The following is a 19,532-nucleotide window of genomic DNA, read 5'->3' on the forward strand; positions in this document are numbered from 1 at the left end:
TACCCATCTTATTTTCCTGCCTAACAGAGACAGAATATAAGCAGACTAATACTTAAACAGATTCTGATCTGTGAAGATATAAATCAGCTACAGTTGCATATTACAATTACTCAGAAGTACACAAGAAATACCTTATCTTGTGGCAGTCACATTCTTCAGGTCTCTTCTTCTTTAGATGACCTCTCACCTCCCTCAGGTTTTTTATTTTATTTTGCAAAGTTTCAATCTAAAAAAAGGTAAAGATATGCATTAAAAAAATGGAGTATGATTTAGCCTTGTTCTAACCCTCTCCAGTCCATTCCACTGCTATCAAATGCTTCCTTTTCACCACCTTCCATGACTCCCACCACTAGCAAGCATTTTCACATGATCTGTTTTCACAAAGACAAAACACAGGAAATCTCTAGAGGAAATTACAGCCAGGAGAAAACCTTTTTTGGCAGAGTTTGCCTGCTTTGATTACACAAGGTGAAAGCAGAATGTGGTGCTGGGGGAGAGGGCAGGGAGGACATACGGCTTTAGGTAGACAAACGCTACAGTTCCACGGTGATTTTTCTTCTTGCACAATTCAGGATATTTGCAAAGGGAGAGAGGTTACCCAAAGGAAACCAAAGCCCTTAAAGTTCGGCCTGTTACAAACCTGAAAAGGGACTAGGGAGAAGGTGCTCAAGTCCCCTCTTCAAAAGTGGCAAGTTTCCATCATTTTACATGACAGTCTTTAGCAACATCTGGCCATACAGGATATGGATAAGCCATTAATTTAATTGTGCCACCCACATTGTTTATTTTTGACCCCTACTTCAGCAAGTCAAACACCTGCTTTTGTTCAGTCTAGCTCATAGTCAGTCTAGCCCATCTGCACTCAAACGCACATTCCAGGCTTCCACCTTGGTTCTTTATACAGCAGAAAAAAACGAAGACACCCAGTCTGAACAAAGAAGTCACTGCCAAGCTACCGTAAGATGTCAGTGACTGTAAAACTAACGGACACGCACGACTGACAAATAGACAGAGAACAGAGTTCAAGAAAAATACAAAGAGAATCCAACCCTACGACCCTAACGCAGGAGCACAAAAGGACAGAAGTGAGCTCTCATTTTCTTTGCCACTCCATATAGCCTACATCTTCTGAAGAATAAAAGAGCTGGAACAGCATGGTGATATTGAAGATGTTTGAGTTCCCTTTTCTTAAATGCTAGCAGAGCTAATAAGTTTTTCAATATCTGCCTTGTTATGTGCCAATCCGTACCGTAAAGGCCAATAAGTTCTCACATACGACTGTGCTGTGAATTCATGTGATTTGCTACGAGAAAAAGAGGAGGTCCTTTCTTCGTGCTCTGCTTTGGCATTTGTTCCACCATTAAATGTAAAGTGTTTCAGCTTATACTCTTCAATATTATCTAAAGTTTTACAGGCAGATTTCACAGGACAGGTTCTCTCCAGGTTCTTCATATCCATAAGCCTAAGGAAAAGCAATTCAATTCTCAAGTACAGAAGTTAAAAATAAAGAAGCAAGCAAAATAAATAGTTCCAGGAGCTAATGAAGCTCACGTTTCCTTAGATTTATGTTTCATAACTGAAAGGCTTTTTTTTAAGAGGTATGYTGGGAAGCAGTGTTAATAAGATGTGAGATCCAGTTGAAATTTTTCCCAGGATTGGGACACCTATAAGTCTCTCTCGCTCATCTCATGAGGTTTATGTCATTCCTCAGTTGTTTTTCCAGTTGCAGTTCTCCCTCCACTCAGCATCGTGTTTTCACAAACCTGTAGTAGCTTTATTATCTATGAAATCTCTACTCTGAAACCAGCCAGTGAGTTCAAAAGGTTCCTGTGGGGGACAAAGATACCGAGAGGCAGACAGACCCCCATACAAACAGTCAGCACGATCCTATCAGCCCGCAGAAAACCATGCTAAAAACACACACTGCAAATGCATGACTGATAACATCACTGACCTCATGGTCAATATGAAGCTTATGGTCCTTCCAAGCTTGCAGGGACCTGTACAGATCTGTGTCACACTGAACTGTATCATTCTCCAGGATATAGCACCTGGCCATGGAAAAACAAATGCATTTATCACTGTACACAGAAAAAGTCCCACCAATGCAAACAGCTGGTTTCAATAATACCACCCGAGGACAAATGAGAAGCCAGCTTGGAAATGACATGCAGAATTCAAAACAACATTGTTCATTCAAGAGACTTAACAGAGTATCCTATGAGCCAGGAAAGACGTTTGGTTTCAAGTTGCCATGGAAATTTTTCAGAAGGAGAAAAATTAAGGGGAGAAGATCCCTATAAAGTAGACCCTGTTGACTGTTTCATTTCTATATGTAAATTGTTCTGCACAGAGTTCCTGTTTATTCATTAGGCTGCCTACATAAATAATCTCTACTAACTAGCAAGCACTGAAAGCAGTGCTCAGAAGCAATTTCCCTGTGCATAATTAAGTGATATGGGGGTAGCAGCAAGCAGAAAGTGCTTCTTTATAAGATGTATTAGGATACCACAAAGAAAAAAAAAGGAAACCTTGCAGTTTTCTAGAAAAAGGGATAAATTTTTTCAGAAACATCTCCCTGACTTCAGAAGCTAAATACCCTTAGACAATATTAAGTGCTTGTGTTTTACTAACTTCTAATGCAATCTAGGCTTTAAGATTCTTTCAAAAAATTGACTTAAATGCTAACCTGAGAAGTTTATTAAGGGACAAGAAATACCATGTAGTTATTTTTGAGTTCTTGTTTAAATTAAAGCTGAGTTTTTTCAACATTTCTTTCTCTATTTCTATATAGATATAATAATTAATTCCTTAATAAATAAGGAATATTTATTTATTCCTTTATTTTCTGTAAACCACCTCACACATGAATGTTGTCCCATTGCTATCTTTTCCACGAGTGTTCCTGGGGACTCCTCATGAATTATGTACAATCTTCCTGACAGTTCCCTGTATGGATACGGGATTCACCCAATATTTAACTTGCTCCAGGAGAAAAGCACATATAGTGGTTTATGGGTCCTGAACATTCGAGAGAGCTGGGGAAGGAGGCACAGTTCTGCTCATGTCAGCCTAGCTACGTTTCCTCATGTTGCTGAGTCTCTAACCCTGGAAACAGAAGTTAAACGGAAACCACAGGTTTCAGCAGCAGCTGACTGGCTGATGCATGTTGACACGAGCTAGTCGTTAAACAATTTAATGCACATAATCAATAATGGTTGGTGGATTTCCTGATAATTCACAAGCAGAAATGGTGACTAAACTAATGAAATATAGTTGCAGGTACATCATCTGCCCCTAGACTCACATGCTGAGAAAAAGACTTTTTAGCTATTAGAGTGTCTTTACAGCCCATACAATTCCTTTATCTCCCTCACAAATGTTTGATTTCCCAATGCTCCTGGTCCATCCAGCTTCATCCATGATATAGAATTTCCTTTCCTAGCACTGGCTACTAGCTCTGAGATGCTGCTTCTTCCCTTAGGACTGAATTTGTTTTTGAAATACAGAACAATAAATGACATGAAACTAGGTCACGCTCCACTTAGCATCTTTGATCTTCAGACAGGCTAGGTGAGCAGGACGCACTGAGATTTCCAAGGGTAGAGCCATTCCTGGTTTTAGATAGGATTACACAACTGCTGCAAACAGTTTTGCCTGTCCTCATTGGAAATAAGCACTGACTGATGATTACTGTCTCCAAAGAGTAGATGGCATATAAAAGCATTGCGGTAGTTCTTCAATAGCTTCATGCCCCACTACATGTGATGACAAAATTAAAAGAAAACCTAAAAGTGTTGTATAGATGAAAAAAGAATTTTAGTGAAGTTAGACCAGGTATCCAAAAGGGACCCATATGGAGGGATCTAAACGATAAGCTAATCAAAAGTAACACACCCACTTTTGTAAAGCAGCCATTCAAGCAGCACAGGCTTACAGACATGTCGTGTGTACTCACCTGTGAGTCACTTTTATTAGGTTAGGGGCTGTATACTCCGCAATGCCACCAGTGCCACTGTATTCCCCCATGTCTCTATCTTCCTCTTCACGAGCAATATCCCTCTGCATCTTGTGTCTTTTGGTGATGTTCCTTGGTAAGACTGGTTGGTATCCATCCTCTAGCCCGAAGTTGTAAACCTCTCCATCCAACTCAACAGACACAGAACGGATAGAGCGATTCCGGACATAGCTTGCTTTGTACTCTGCATGGAAAAGGCAGAGAAAAGTGTGAGTGAGTGAGTGAGAAACAGCATGTTACAATTTGGTCGCCTTTGTGGTTCTTAGAAAAAAAAGCCTATACCGTGGCATTTGGAATTAACTGAATGAGAGATGGTGCTTGTTGCAGCTGTCCTCAGAGCTGCCGCCTCATTACCTTTTGCAAGGATAGATAGTACCTTAAAACATGAGAGAGAAGGGCTGATATAATCCAAATGCAGAGGGATGGCAGGAGGGAAAGGAAAAAAAACGTATTCATACAATATCACTTTGAGAGTAAACAGCTCTTTCAAAGAAATTCTGCTTTTCCCCCCGAAGTCACCAGATGGCAGTAAGACCTTAAAAACTAAACCTGACAGTTACAAACAGCAGGGTGGTAGGTCACCCTGCCAGGCCAGATCTCTAAAGGTTGCTATTGCCTAGTGACAACTGCTCCCGTGATAGAATGCCTGCAACGCTTCCCCAGATTTGTCCCAAGTTTCAACAGGAAGTATTCCCAGTGTTCAGCCTGACACTTTTCTCAATTCCATGCTCCTTCTTCAAGGTAAGATGCTTTATTCTACGGAGAGGGGTTAATACCTGAATCTCTACCTTCAGCCACTTCTACTTCTTTTCTATTTTTCTGATATATGGACTAGACAGTGAGTTTCTATACCCAGCAGCACCCTCCAGTGCTGTGCAGTCCCTCAGACTTTGCCTCTGCATTTGCAGTCCAAAATCAAAACGAAACATTTGCTACCCATTATCGCTACACAGTTTGAGATGTGATTTTTTTGCCATTACTGCTTTCAAAACTTCTTTGTCCCAGCATAAATCCCCAAAGTTCTTCTTCTGTTTGTTCTGGAACTGCAAGAATATACCTTAGTTATGGAGTCTAAATCCGTATCTAAACTTCCCTAGCATGGGATAGGGTCCACCTCTGGCCACTATTTTCTACTCATTGTCAACAGTTGCTCAGAGTCACTCATTACATTAGGCAGGCCATCGCGTTCCTCGAGAAAAAAGTACAACCACACAAAATACAACAGCACAGCCTCACTTTTTCCACCTGCGCAATGCTCGATTCTTTTGCTCCATATACGTGGTTTGGAATCATCTATGACATTACCGGAAACAAGCAGGTCTCTTGGCTCCTCTCGTCATCTCTCCTCTACACAGAGCTGAAACAGCAAATCGCACTAGAATGGGACTGACTTCTGCAATCTGATGAAGAAAAAACGCCATCATTGAGCCAAATGAGAAGACCAATTTTCTTGCAATTCCAAGCTCCATAAAATAGCCAACTTTCTCTACGGGATAATCTCCACAGAAAACAAGCAGAGAAAAAAGCAATGGAGGTAGAACGCAGCCAAAATTGACAAAAGAAATATTCACATCAGCCAGCGTCCTTTGGCATTGACACACGCTGACTTTTTTCAAGAATCCTTATATGAATTCCAAATGGATCAGAGTCTCAAAAGCCATTTTGAAGATTTTGGGAAGAGAAACAAACATCTCTTCCCACCTGAAACTGGTCCCAGCACCAAATTCTTGTCAGCACCACACACACAAAGTAGAAAACCAGCTGGATTGTCTGGCTCAACACATTTTCCACCTGTGGCTCAAAGTTTGTTGCTGATATTAAGCCAGGTGAGTCACAGCTTGGGTGGAGAGGGGGAGCAGAAAAAAAACCCAACCCAAACCAAAGAACTTATTTCAGGCACCCATTCAGGAAATGTCTGAATAAATGACAAGGAAACTGCAATCTTTTCAGAAGTAAGAGGAAGTTCCAAAAACCTACACCCTAACAATTATATTCAACGTGTAAATTCCCAAATTCCCATTTCTTTAATTGTTCCCTCATTTCATCTTGTCAAGACCAGCCAACTAACAATTTACCTTCCTTCCAATTCTAACATGCCAATCCAGCTCAGCACATAGCCGCAGGGAACTGCAGCCTGCACATGTCCTGAAGAACAAAAGCCCAGGAGAGTTACTTTGCCCTTGTAGCCAATCCTGATCCAACCTGGTAGAGAACAAATTGGTCCCGAGCGAGACAGCTCCTGAAGGACTTCTCGTATCGCATTGTCACGATGCTCTACCCACAGAGCTGTGATTAGTACCAAACTATCATTTTCAGAGGAAATGGTTGAAATATTTAATAAGATCAATATTCACCTGTGCTCTCCCACCTGCAAAGTGGTATAAATTCCAGGCTAATCATTTTATTCTCCCTCAGTGTTAAGCTTTGCTCTCCGGATCATTTGCCTACACACATAACCCACAAAGTAGATCCAGGGCTACTAAACATTTGGCTCAAAATACCTGTACTCCCCTTTTCAAACTACTGAAGTTTAGCTTTGGTAAGTTCTGAGAGTCCCTGTACTTCTTTCTCTGGTCTTGCAGAAGCCAGCTATTTTAGAGATGGTACTGCTAAAATGTTACATCCTCAAAACTGAATCTGGAAGTGGAGCCTGGAGCAATTTCAGCCTAATGAAGCTAACCACTTCTCAGTGCCATAGTCATCCCTGCTTTGTCTTCTTGAATCACTTGAAAAGCATGCTCGTCGTCTCTGGAGCCTGGAAGAAAGTATACTGTTCTGGTCCAGATTTCCTCAGGCAGTCTAGGGACTCATACCCACCTGATTTTTTAGAGCTATTTTTTGGTAGCATCTCAGGTTTCAACACTGGAGAGTGAAAGCATGAATTGCAGTATCTGAAATTATCATTCAATTGAATAAAGTGAGGCAATGCTTTATTATAAAACCATAAACTTCATATCTGACATAAATATAAACCTTGAAGGCTGGGCAAGTTTAACTCTTCGCAAATCCTCAACACTCAAGCCTTATTACTTATTTTGCAGCTGCCAAATTCATGATTAAACACTGAGATCATTCAGAAATGATAGTTCTCTCAGGGATAACTGAGAAGACCATAACCAACTGCAACTATGGTATGGCAACTCCCCCAAAGCAGAAACATCACTGCTCAGCAGGAGCATTAGCAGAAGACAGAGGACTCTTGGTCTTCCCCATTGCTACTTATTCTGTGTAGGTGGTTTGGATCCGATGTATTTTCCAGCACCATAAATGACCATGGAATGAGCCAGTAAGCAAGGAATCCGCTGCTAAACATGTGCCACAAGGAAAAAATCCACCACTAGCCTTATGAATACCAACTTGAGATTTCCAGAATTTAGTAGAGAAGCAGCACCTTTTTTAAACAACACCAAAGGAAAACTAGGCACTTTAAAGTTAATTTTTTAAAGATATCTCAAGTGTCTAGAAATATGGATAGAGGGATGAAGGTGATTTTTCTTAAGCATTAGGCACATAGGGACTTCAAGAATCTTATCTTGAATCTGTGTCCTTAGATATTTCAAGGAGAAAAAGAAATCTTCTGATATCCAGTTTCCTACAACTGCCATTTAAAATTCTACTTCATTCTCTTTAAAGTAATTGTCATTCAGGTATTTTGCATAGCAAATAAAGTCAGGTCTTAAAACACAGGGATTTTGCTACAACACTGATACTACCTCAAAAGAAAAACATCACCATGAAAACTGGAGTAAAAATGTACTAGCCCCTTTTCACAGACTTCTGTTTCTTGTTTACAGACCTATGTGGCCTATCATTTCTCTGCATGCAGCTAAGTAACTCCGTTAATCACATGTACTTGCTCATCACAGTAGGAAAAGATCAAATTCACAGCAAGAAAACCTAATAGACCACAACACAGCCCACCATCACTTTTAAACTTTCCTCCTATTGCAAAGCTTTGCTTCATCTTTCTTATAAAAACAAAAACACACCAAAGAGGACAGAGAAATATAAATATTGTAAAATATTCCTGACACCCAAAAGCAGATATACCAAACGTTAATGCTTCTGTGATTCTAGCACGTAAAAGCTTCGCAGGTGGGTTGTACACGGCCCAGATAGTATGTTCACAGCATGACTGTTTGCTACTGAATTTATTCAATTTAGAAAATATTCTCACTTGCTAAAGGCACTGCTGCACCTGAGCAGGCATCTGGGCCATACCTACATTAGAAAGCAATTTGTTTATCAAAGCATTTGGTGCTCAGGCCCCTCTATCTAAAATTTATGTGGCCTGTGGCAGGGTGGTAACTTTGGGCTACATTTGGTCTGGTCCGCTTGGCCATACATCCTCACCATGCACGAGTGGTTTCAATCTTTCCAAAAGACTCGTCCTCGTACCCCATCGGGGGCTGGAACACACTTGATGCACTGCAGCAGCAGAGCTTCCAACTGAGTTTTCTGCAAGCGACTGTAGATTAAAACGCAACAAAATTGCTCTGCAAACGCATCCCTGCTGCGCATGGGAAAAGGGAATGATCAGGAGATTCCCTTCAAAACCACACTATTGCTATGAACCAAAGCATTAATGTAGACAGGGCCTATTCTAGTTTGAAACTTTAATTTTCTGTTTACTTCTTGTTCAATCTGACAAAAAGCATTTGCTGGCATTCAAGTAGGGCTGCCGCATGACACCCTGCATTCATCGGACTTCGAGTACCAGAATCCCAAGGGCTCCCTCAGAACTGTGCAACCCAACACAGACTACACTTTATCTCCCATCCCGGGACTCATGAAATGGGACATAAGATACCCACACACAACATCAAAATCCAGGTCACTCTCTATTACCATTTGCAGAACACTAGCTGGATGGGCAGCAAGGCAAGGCTCTATTTTCTCTTTTGACAGTTTGCAATCCAAATCTCTTTTGACAATTTTGAGCCAGATTTCTAGGTAGGCTGTTTAAAAAAAATCCCTGGTATGCTACCTTGACTTGTATTGCTTTATGTTCATGTCCTTTCAGCATGTGATTTATTAGGTAAGCGAATGTGAAAGAATAGCCAACACCAAACCAGTCTGTGTCAACAGGTCTAAGCTAACCTCTTCCACTGTGTACCACACCCCGCATGTGGGCAGAGGGAAAGATAAAGCATCTGTAGTCAATTATTTTACTCAAGACACAAGCAATGGGAACACGATTGCCAAGATCCTATCTTATGCTGCTTAAGCTTATGCCTTGTGGTTCAAGGAGGCACGGTGAGCTGAAGGGTACAGTACAAACTCTGCCTCTTCTGAGCAGAACCCTGGGGAAAAGATGTTCCGATCGCTCTGCTGATGGTATCTTTGCAACCTTCACTTCTTTGCCTCAACCTCCTTCATACATAAACTAAAGGTAATTATACACTTAATCACCTCCTCTGGATGTTGTGAAAATTAGTTAATGTTTAGGAAGCATATTGCAGATGAAAAGTACTTAAATAAGTGTTAAGTATTATTAGATAGCACTATGTTGCCCTCACTTAAATTGTTTTCCTCTTCACATTTAAGTGCCTTCGATCTACTCCTGTTATTTGACTCCCCATAACTGAACTTTCTTTTTTGTGACTTACTAAAAACAAAAAAAATTAACTGAACTGCAACCTCTAGTGTTATTTAAAGATTATCTGCTGTGCCACATATGTAAACAGCAAGTATAGTTGAGTAATTTCATCCTGGAACCAATAATTTTTTTCAACTAAAAATTAGCTTAGTAGGTACTAATCAGCTTGCAAGGCAAATATAATGGGAGAAAATCAATTTAAACTCTCTGTTTGAAGCTTGTGCCAGGTCATTATAGAGAAAGACTAATCTGCTAAATAATTAAGGCTCTGCATTTGTGGAGTGAGACGAAAGAAACATTACAAGTGAATAATAATTCTGTGCTGCCATTTGCGTCTTTAATCTATAATTAGACTATGTACTTCAAATATAGATGTTAGCCTAAGGTTTAAAACAGAGCCAGTGGAAAGGGCTTTCTGAAAAAAGCACCTGCTCTGTGCCAAGGAAACTAGAAACAGACTCATCCCCTTTGGATGTGATCTCTGGTTAAAAGTCAGCCTTGGCTCTGCTGACTGAGCATAAGGAAAAGATGTTAGAAGCAAGCGGCTTCTGTAACAAAGTGCACACATCCTTATTAAAAATAAATTACTGCAGTAATGGCCCAAAGCACTGCAGTATCTACTGAAAATTTGAGTACTTGCTATAAAACACTGTTCATATTTTATGACCTATGTAAGGATGGGCTGCTTGCGACTTCAGTGTGCGTATGGCAATTTCTAGTTTCAAAAGAAATATATGGCCCTATTTTCGATCAAAACATTACTCTTCCTACAAACTGAGGATATTTTCAAGTCTGATTGTCCAGTAGGAGATACCCAGCTTCATATTTAGATGCATAACAAATAGCCTGGTCTTCAATGACATCTGCAGGTGTTCAATGTCCATGAAAATCAGGACAATTATGGGTGCTTGCGAACAAACTCGTAACAGTTTTCTAAGGCAGAAACAGAAGACATAGTGGGTTAACTTACTCTTCTTGGAAAAGAGTTTCTTCCTCCGTCCGACATGGCTCAGCTTGTATTCGTTCTCTTCACAATTGCAGTCTTCACTATTCCTGTTGTAATACTTGGGCAAAAGGTTTGAGGTGCCTTTGCTGTTGCCTGCAGCTGCCAAGTTTGCCATTCCCTTGCACTTGTGTAGCTTGAGCTTCCCACTGGCATCTTCCACACACTGCCATTTCTGGAAGAAACATTTGATCAATAAAACTCTGCCTTGAACTCTATATTGTCTAACAGTCAGCTGCTGTGATCTAGCAGCGGTTCCTCATTATAGTAAGTTGGGACTTATCTATTGCCTACGACCAAAACCAATTTCTTATCATGTTCCATTCTCAGACAAAACAGGAACTCTCTGGAACACTCTTGCATTTGTTTCTCGGAGGCAGAACAATGGGAATTGCTTAATAAAATCAGTATTACTGCTAAAAACATGAAGGTGACAAGTCCCAGAAGAGAGACCTGTGGGATGAACCAAGGAACTTCAAGACTCATCCACAGGTCTGAGAAGGATCCCTGCTTACAAACAGGTGTGTTTGCCAGGCCTGCAGGAATCGATGCCACTATCATACCGTTGCCACTATCGTACCACTACTGCCTTAAATAGAGCCACTATCATTCCATTAAAACAGAACCAGGCCTGCACGTAATCTCTGCCTCATCCCCTGCACTATAAAAAGGGAAGCAACTTTTCTGAGGAATCTCCTTTTCTTTCCTAGTTTACATGCTTGATGGTGGGATGAATTTATTCAAGTTGTAGATTCCGTTTTTTTGTAATTAGCTGATCTGAGCTGATTACCTAGACACCTGCAGCTAATGGAGAGGAACAGGCAGCAGCCGGGTACAATTCATTTCACCTTAAAGCAGACATGTAAAAGGGATGAGAAAAGGACTGCCCTACAGAAGAGCCTGCTTCTCTTCATTGTCCTTAAAAGGGTCTAGGTGACTGGATCAGCTATGGGTGTCTGTAGTTAAATGAGATTAATTCCATCCGGAGGGTTTCTCTCAGTAGCTTTTCCCATTCAACATGCTTGGGCTTGATTCAGTTTAATGGGGAGCCAAAAGGGATGCCTGTAAATGATAATCCCTCCCTCTTTCTCTCAGGCTAGAGAAAATCTCATCTCTAATCCCTGATTCCTTCTGTTACCTAAAACCTGAAGCCACCTGCTTATCGGCCCCTTTCTGCTCCAGTCAGAGCTGTGTTCAAGCGCAAGGGAGTTCAGCCACCTTCGGTTTGGCACAAAAGTGTTTACCCACTTCCCAGATGCACCACAAAATAATTTTACCTACTCTTTTATTTATCAGCACGCTACTAGCTACTAAACTAGGCTTTGGCACACAGTACCTGTTATTACTGCCTTAAATAGAGTCACTTGGGAAGACTTCAGCTTTTTGCCGAGTCTTGAGAGGAGTTCCTCCTTTCCCTATTACAAAATCCTAGATCTGTGCCTCCAGGACTCACTGGGGTATCAACAATTTTCCAAATAAAAGAACAGACAGAAAAACAGCAATAGCTCTCCAGCGAGATGACATTTTACGGCCAGCCGGGAGCTCCGTGGGGAAGAGCCAGTCACCTCTTCCCGCAGCGAGGTGCTCCCAGGCTTGTGCAACAAAGCGGACGTTTCCCAGTGAGACTTGCCCTGTTATCTGCATGACAGCGAAGTAAAAAAAGAGCAACATTGTGCTTGTGTTGTAGAGAATTTAAGAGGAGCCAGCACTGGACTGGCCAGTCACAGCTGATTCATGTACATCCAAGGTGAGCTCCTCTCTCATTTAAAAAGTTTGGAGGTTTGTAGTGTGTCTACTCATTTCCTTAGAGACCTGGATGCCAGGTCTCCCGAGCTATAATTATTTCGTACATTCAGGTATTATGCCCAATCTCCTTTATGATCCATGCCTTGTGCTCACGTAGATAAACCGGGCTAAACTTTCAGCACGAGAAATCATAGGAAATCAGTGACAGACACTGACATTCAGACATTTAAAAGCTACATCACTGCATGACCGTCTTCATCTGTAAAGCAGGATACATTTTGCTAGAAGGGGTGCAGAACAAGAAAGTCTTTGAAGAACAAACTGCTAAGTCTTTTTTTTTTTTTTTAATGTCTAACATGGACTGATGCAGCCTGCAGTTTGAAGTAAAAGTTATTTTACTAGAACGAGTCTTTTACAATGAAAAAAGCTGTAAAAATGTTTGTTGCTGTTTCCCATTTTGATTCGTATGAATCTTGTTTTGGAAAATATATGAACAAATTGCATTTTCTGCTCAGTAGAGCTCTCTGCTGTAGATATCCAATATATTAATAATGAAGGCCTTTTCAACAGATTCAACAGAGAGAAAATTAAATGCCATGATGAAAACTACTGTAAATAAATGCCCTGATGTGTGGCCCAAAATATTTATTCTCCATTTCTTTCATCTCCTGTCAAAAAAGCAAGTGATGCTTGTTTTTCCCCTCCAGGTGAACTAGAAGAATTCCTTTAATTTTTGGTGCTTTCCAAGGCAGCTGTATGCTAAAGTGAAAATATCTTAAAGGCTTTGCTGGAAGGGCATGGTGTATACATTAACAGGCCCACTGCTGAATGAATGCAATGCAGAACTATGTAAACCACTTCAGAAGCAAATGTTGAATACATGTAGCAAAAAGAGAATCTCAAGCTCTTACTTTTCCTCAAAATAGATACAGGCATGTGTGAAAATGTGTCTGGGATCCTACAACTTACCCCGCTTGCTTGTAAGTACAAACAAATTCTGTAGGTCAACGTCATGGCTATATCAGATGTAGTCATTCCCACGGGATGCTTTCAAACTTAGGGAAAAGGGCAGTGGTAGAAACGGAACTGTGAAAATCCCTACTTGACTTAAAGCTTCAAGAAGCTTTAACCATTGTGAATTCTGGTATTTTAAATTTATATCTAGCGCACAACATAACATCATGCAAAAACCCATGTCAACCCTGGAAGCAACTGAAGTATTTTATAAGAGGTAATCATCTAAATAATTAAGTCCCTATATAAAGAACTCTAAGCGCCCCAGAGATAGTCTGGCTCACAGTCACAAATCATAACCATCCAATATATAATTATATATACATAGTGGATTAACTCAGCCATCCAAAAAGCAAAGTGCCCTTAGTTCACCACTTGCCCCCAACTTTTCAGGTCTTTTCCTCATTAGCCCAAAAGATATGTTCCTCATTCAGGTTCTGTAGCTCGTAATATCTCGCAGCAGCTAAGTCCTGAAAGGGAGGGCAGCTGTAACACAAACTAGAGATCAGTGGAAAACACAAGCTCTCCCAAAATCTTTATCCCAGCTCATGTCAAAACTCCAAAGGAAGAACCTTTCTTTCTTCCTGTGCTGCCTTACAGAACAGCTACTCAAGTCATCAGATAAATGGCTTTTGCGATACATTCTGAAGTCCATCAAGCTCACATTGGGCAAAACTTTCCAGACACCTCATTTAGTCATTAAAGCTGTTCCAGCTGGAGATTTCCCACCATCTTTAGGCAAGCAGTGCCAAGGTAGTGGCTGTGCTGGTGCTTTCTGCCACCTACTGCGTTGGGCTTGTTCTAACACTTCCACTCCATCCTCTACCCGACCTCCCACTGCAACATGCTACTCACAGTTATTCCTGCGCGATTCAGAAGAGCCTGGGCTATATTTAATGGAGAAATTAGTCCTACTTAACAGAAATCTGGTTCAAAGGTACGCTGTGAAGTTAAAGAGAAGACAGCTTGTAAGATACACTCCCCCAAAGCCTAAACTACCTGCTACATGTATCAATAATAGCAAATTAGGACTTCAATATCAATGTAACATGAATCTAACAGCAGCAGTTGTATACCCAAGAGATGCCCTGCTTCTCTCCAGTAAAACTATTAACCTTGAACACGCAAATGACCCCTAATGGAAAAAGACATGTTGTATTTTTCTGTGTGTCAGAAAACCATGATTTCTCTAACAACCTCCATCACCATCAAGTGGTTTTGCATTATTGTGCATCAGAGCCTTCTTGCCACTACAGTAATTACAGATGTTAATTCAAAGTCATTACTTGAGGCCCAATCAGAAATAAATAGCCATGACCTTCCCAGTAGGATTTTACATGCAATTCACTCATTTCCTCAGTGAATCTCTCTCAATCGACGTTGTTTTTCTTGGGGAAAAAGGGCTAAACACACAAGTCCTGCTAAGAGAAGACAAAACAAATAGATTTCAGGGCTGAGCCCTAAACCATCACATCGTGTCTCATCAGCTCCTCTTTTTGTTAAGGAAAAGGGATACCATTCCCTCTTACAGAGAAGTGAAAAGTGAAATCGTGTCTGATCTGCTAGCTAGGCTCCCTCCCTAATGGTTTTAGGATTAGAGGCTCTAGGATTGAAAGTTTCTCCAGGGTAATGCAGTTCTCTGTCACTGCCAGCAACCCCACAAAATCAGTTCAGCAGCATTCATCCTCTTTAGTTTATGTGAGTGTTTCTTGCACCCCATTCTTGCTGCCACATTGGATGGCGAGCTCCAAATGAACAGCTGTAAGGGCTAGAAATATCCTAACTTCCAGTCTAAATTTATTTTTGAGCAGTAGGTCCACATTTTTTCTTGTATGAAAAAGTATGCTTTAATTAGCTTTTCTCCCCTGCTGTGGTTTGCTCCTTGTGTTTTCTGGGCTAATCAGGATAATACAGCAAAATCTGCAGAGAGACGTAAGCCCCTTCTCTACAAGAGGTAATTCTACAGCTTTGGCTGGCAGCTTGTCCTACTGCTCAGATGTTACAGGTTTCAGGAAACAGTGAACCTGAATTTCCCCTTGTCCATCTCATACACACTACTTCTTCTCTGTTCTTGATTGAAAATAATTGGCTCCTGTCTTCTGCATAGTATCCCTTAGATTCATGCAGACAGATGTCCCTCTCCTCAGCTATTTTTTTATAGACTGAATGTGCCCAGTTCCTTAGCTCATCCTCACAAGCCTTACTTTCTTAATCTTTTATCATTTTGGGGTTTTCTCCTCTGCACCTTCATCCAATTTATCCATCAGCAAAGGATGAATCATAATAATAGCAGAATAAATAGCACTTTCTATTTTTTTTTTCATTCCAACTGGACATTATTTCATTACACTGGCTCATGATTTTTGGAGAATCTGACCTCTGTGCTCTCAGCTGAAGTTCAGCTGTCAAGCATCACATATCACTCAAACCTTAAAATTACAAGAGGAATTGACAGGAAATTTGGGGATTCTCTAATGTCATAAGCTATAGCTGAAGTGAGGCAGATGGATCAATCAGCTAGCATGCAAATGAAAATTTAGCTGAATACCTGATCTGAAGCATTATAATTTTATAATTAATTTATTATTACTATAATAATTGTATCGTGGTATCAGATGGTCCCAGCTGCTGTGTTAGGTACTGCAGAAGCTAAAGAGCGAGTGCATCCTGCAGCCTAACCAGGCATTGGACTAGTGGTGACGGAAGAGGCAGAAGCACCGAGAGGGGAGCGGATTTGTCTGAGGTCCCACACCAAGCCTGGAACAGCTCGGAGACTGAGGCCAGTCTCCTGACCTCTAGCTCGGTGTCATTTGAGCTAACCTACACTGCTACTCATGTCAGGGTATTTTAAGCATTTGTTTTTTATTCAGTGTCAGTATTGACTTTGGCAAGGTACATACAACATCCACTACTGTATTGACAGGGAGTTAAAAAAAAAACCTCCGTTAACAAGAAAAGCAAATTTCTTGGTTTTGTGAAGCAACAATGAGCAAAAAATGTATAAAAGTAAAACAGCCTCTGGACATCATTATAGGCTATTTCTGGCTAAAAGAGGAAACCAGTGTTGTTAATTATAATTCTTGATAAGGAATACAATCCTTGAATAACAGTCCTTAATAAATCACTGTGATTTTAATTTTCATGGTTAGTTGCCTCCCAATGTTATCAGTTGGCTGATAAAATTTTTAATGTATGAAGTTATCAACAAGTCATTTCTTGTTGTAATCACAAATTAAGAACTGGATCCCAAAAGCTGCTGAGCACGTGCAACTCACACTGGAATTCAGGAACTCCAAAGATCCACCTGATGTTATCTGGATTCTAGATGGTTTGATATGCTTCACTGTTATGAACAGAACCTCAGTTCCTTAGTAACCTCAGGATATCTCTGCTAGCTACAACAGAACTGGAGAACCACATGAGAGAGAGAGAGAGAGAGATCTAAAACTTTCTTCCCCATTGTTAAAGAAATTCCTTATAATCCCTGATTTAGCTTCCCAGGTCTGACTAACATGAGCAGAAGCTACAGGGCCCTCAGGAAAAGAAGAAAATGTAAACCATTTTCTCTACTGCTCCAGCCTCGGCACTAGGCAATGGCTAATGATAACCATGGTGGCAGGAATATGATCTAGGGATACCATTTAGAAACTGCCGTAGGAAAGCACACATTAGTCACAATGATTTTCATCGTTGCTATGCCATGCTATGTCAGAGAATTTGGGGGACCAAGGGAGTAAGTGGCATACTTTTACTCTGGCATACTTTTACTTATGATATCTTCATATCACTTGGTCTTTCCTTACAAAAGAAAATGTCCCTTCACGATCCTGGTACAGCACAAAGCAATCAGGGAAGGTTGTATAATCAACTTTTCATTTGCAGAACATCTGCAGGAAACAAAGCACAAATTTTTGCATTTTGGATTTTCTTTGGGAGAAAATGGTCATATGAAATAAGCTTTTTAATGCTATGTAAAGCAAAATTCTACTTGTATTAGATTTGCATGCAAATAAAGCCTTGAAAGGAAAAGGGTTTGAAAAGGAAATAATGTAAATTCAGGCAGCTATTTTTCTTTGCAAATTAGAAATATTATTGTACTATACCAAGTCCTGTTAAAGACAAAAATCATAATTTTTAAATGTACAGCATAGACTCCCTATAGCAATCAGCAGTGCTGCAGGTATCGCATATTTAGCAAACACGCACGAAGTTGGCAAATGACTTAAAGGGAGATTTTGTGCAGCTGTTGTTATGATACTGAGGAGTTGCTGGGAATACTCTGTGGAGCAGTGCCGATATCATAATTGGCTTCCACAAAAGCACATTAATGTAGGCCGCCAGATAAAAGTGGGTCAGCTTCCACTTACCAGCCCGTTTAGAATGAAAGGCTGAGCTACAGAAAGAATTTGTGTGCAGGCCATTAGGTACCAGGATAAATGTTTTTTATTTCATGTGGGAAGAAAGAGCTCATCTCTTTTAAATCCTTGAATATAAATGCCGAGCTGCTCTTTCATCTGAGGCTACAGTCACCCTTTGTTGGATGCAAACAACTAACACAGCCCAAACCCTACTAACCGAAAAAGAAAACATGGCAACACACACATTCCCATTGCACTTGGAAGCACTTCCATATATTATGTTGCCAAAAAAATCCCACATAATGGACTATGCAACAAGGTTTTAAACAGTGTGAATAACCTCATCTCCATGATCCTGGTGCTCTCTTATCAAAACAATTATAGGTCAAGGAGGGTGACAGAGATTTGCAAAGTAAGAGCATTTTGTGGCGATAGAACAGCATTCACAGACTTGCATGCTCACAGAGGGGAATTTCAAGTTCTCCATCTCACATTCATAGCTTTCTTTACCTCTCCTCTACTCAAAACTCTGTCCTTGTCTCTTCTCATTCAGTCCCCTCCTGAGTCTTTGTCCCCCATTTGTGCTTCTCTTGTCTTCCTGCTCACACTTCACGTTCTCCGGCACTTCTCAGACTACTCTGTGCATGGCAGCAGCTTCCCCAAAACTTACTGGAGTCAAGAGAAAGACTTCTAATGACTTTAGCAAGCTTTCGCTAAATCCTGACCCTGACTTCTCTTCATCTTTATACCAGGACGTGAAAATTCATCTCTTGTACTAAACACTCCAGATACTGTTAAATGCACAATAATTAAGTGCCCTGTAGGGTCAGGCGACACCTGCAAAGTAACCACTGTATCTGTATAACATAAACTCCCCCAAGACAGCGTCATGTTATTCATTTGGGCACATTCTACCTCTTACGCAGAGCTGTGAACAGCATCAGCAAACAGACAACAACCATTCGTCATTTGAGAAGTTATTCTTGCTTCACTCTGAAAAAGACTTTTGGGTGCACCTACATTTAGGGACAATTTACCTTCAAATAAGCACATTCATTTCCCACTGTTTCTGCTGTCTAGACAGAGTATGAGGACATATTCTCTGGAGTAGGGGTTAGATGGATTGAGACTCCCTTGAGAGCCCTTCCCAGACTCTAATTGACTTGATTGTTAGGCAATTTTTCCTGATGTCCAACTTAAATTTCTTTTTTGCTCAATTTCATCCTATCACTTGCAATTACGTTTGACTGAACTGTTCAAAACAATTCTCTTCCTCCCAGTCTCCTCACAATGAGGATGCAGCGCACACACCTCTTATTAGCACACCTTCACTTTGAAATTTATTGGCAATTCTAAGTACAGAGTTGACATTTTTTCCCCCCTTCTCACAGATGTCAAAGATATTTTATTTTCCACAGAAGAAAATATAAGCCTGTGCATGTGTGCAGACAATACAGGGATGTCTCCCTCTCTTCCATAACTGAGACATGTGGTAATTATAGCAAGAAAGCCTGAATGTGGCTAAGTTACTTTATGTAAAAAGACAGCCTCAGTGACAATGTGGTCTTGGAAAGTCTCACTTCCCCTCTGTCCTTACAATAATGTTTAAAATAATTGGGAAGAAAACGACCAAAGGAAGAAGCTGAAACACTCCTCAAAGGGAAAATACTGATGGAAAAAGAAAAGCTTTATTTCCCCAAACTACTTACTGGATGACGTTGTAGGAGAAGCAATGACTTCTCCCCTGATTTCTCAAAGAATGTGGCAAATTTAAAAAACAATGGCTTGCTCCCC

At 40.6% G+C, this 19,532-nt stretch overlaps 1 protein-coding gene across 1 annotated transcript in view; it reads right to left on the reverse strand.

Moving 5' to 3' along the window:
- The window catches only part of SULF2 (sulfatase 2), a 177,098-nt gene that overhangs the window by 10,597 nt on the left and 146,969 nt on the right, over positions 1–19,532 (reverse strand). Inside the window, exons 13-16 of the mRNA XM_026086242.1 lie at positions 10,588–10,795; positions 3,959–4,202; positions 1,955–2,051; positions 132–226 (exon numbers count right to left, since the gene is read on the reverse strand). Of these exons, the coding sequence (XP_025942027.1) occupies positions 132–226; positions 1,955–2,051; positions 3,959–4,202; positions 10,588–10,795 (644 nt within the window). The remainder of the gene's footprint in view (positions 1–131; positions 227–1,954; positions 2,052–3,958; positions 4,203–10,587; positions 10,796–19,532) is intronic.

The sequence above is a fragment of the Apteryx rowi genome, unplaced genomic scaffold, assembly GCF_003343035.1.
Source record: "Apteryx rowi isolate R43461 unplaced genomic scaffold, aptRow1 scaffold_0, whole genome shotgun sequence".
NCBI classification, from domain to species: Eukaryota; Metazoa; Chordata; class Aves; order Apterygiformes; family Apterygidae; genus Apteryx; species Apteryx rowi.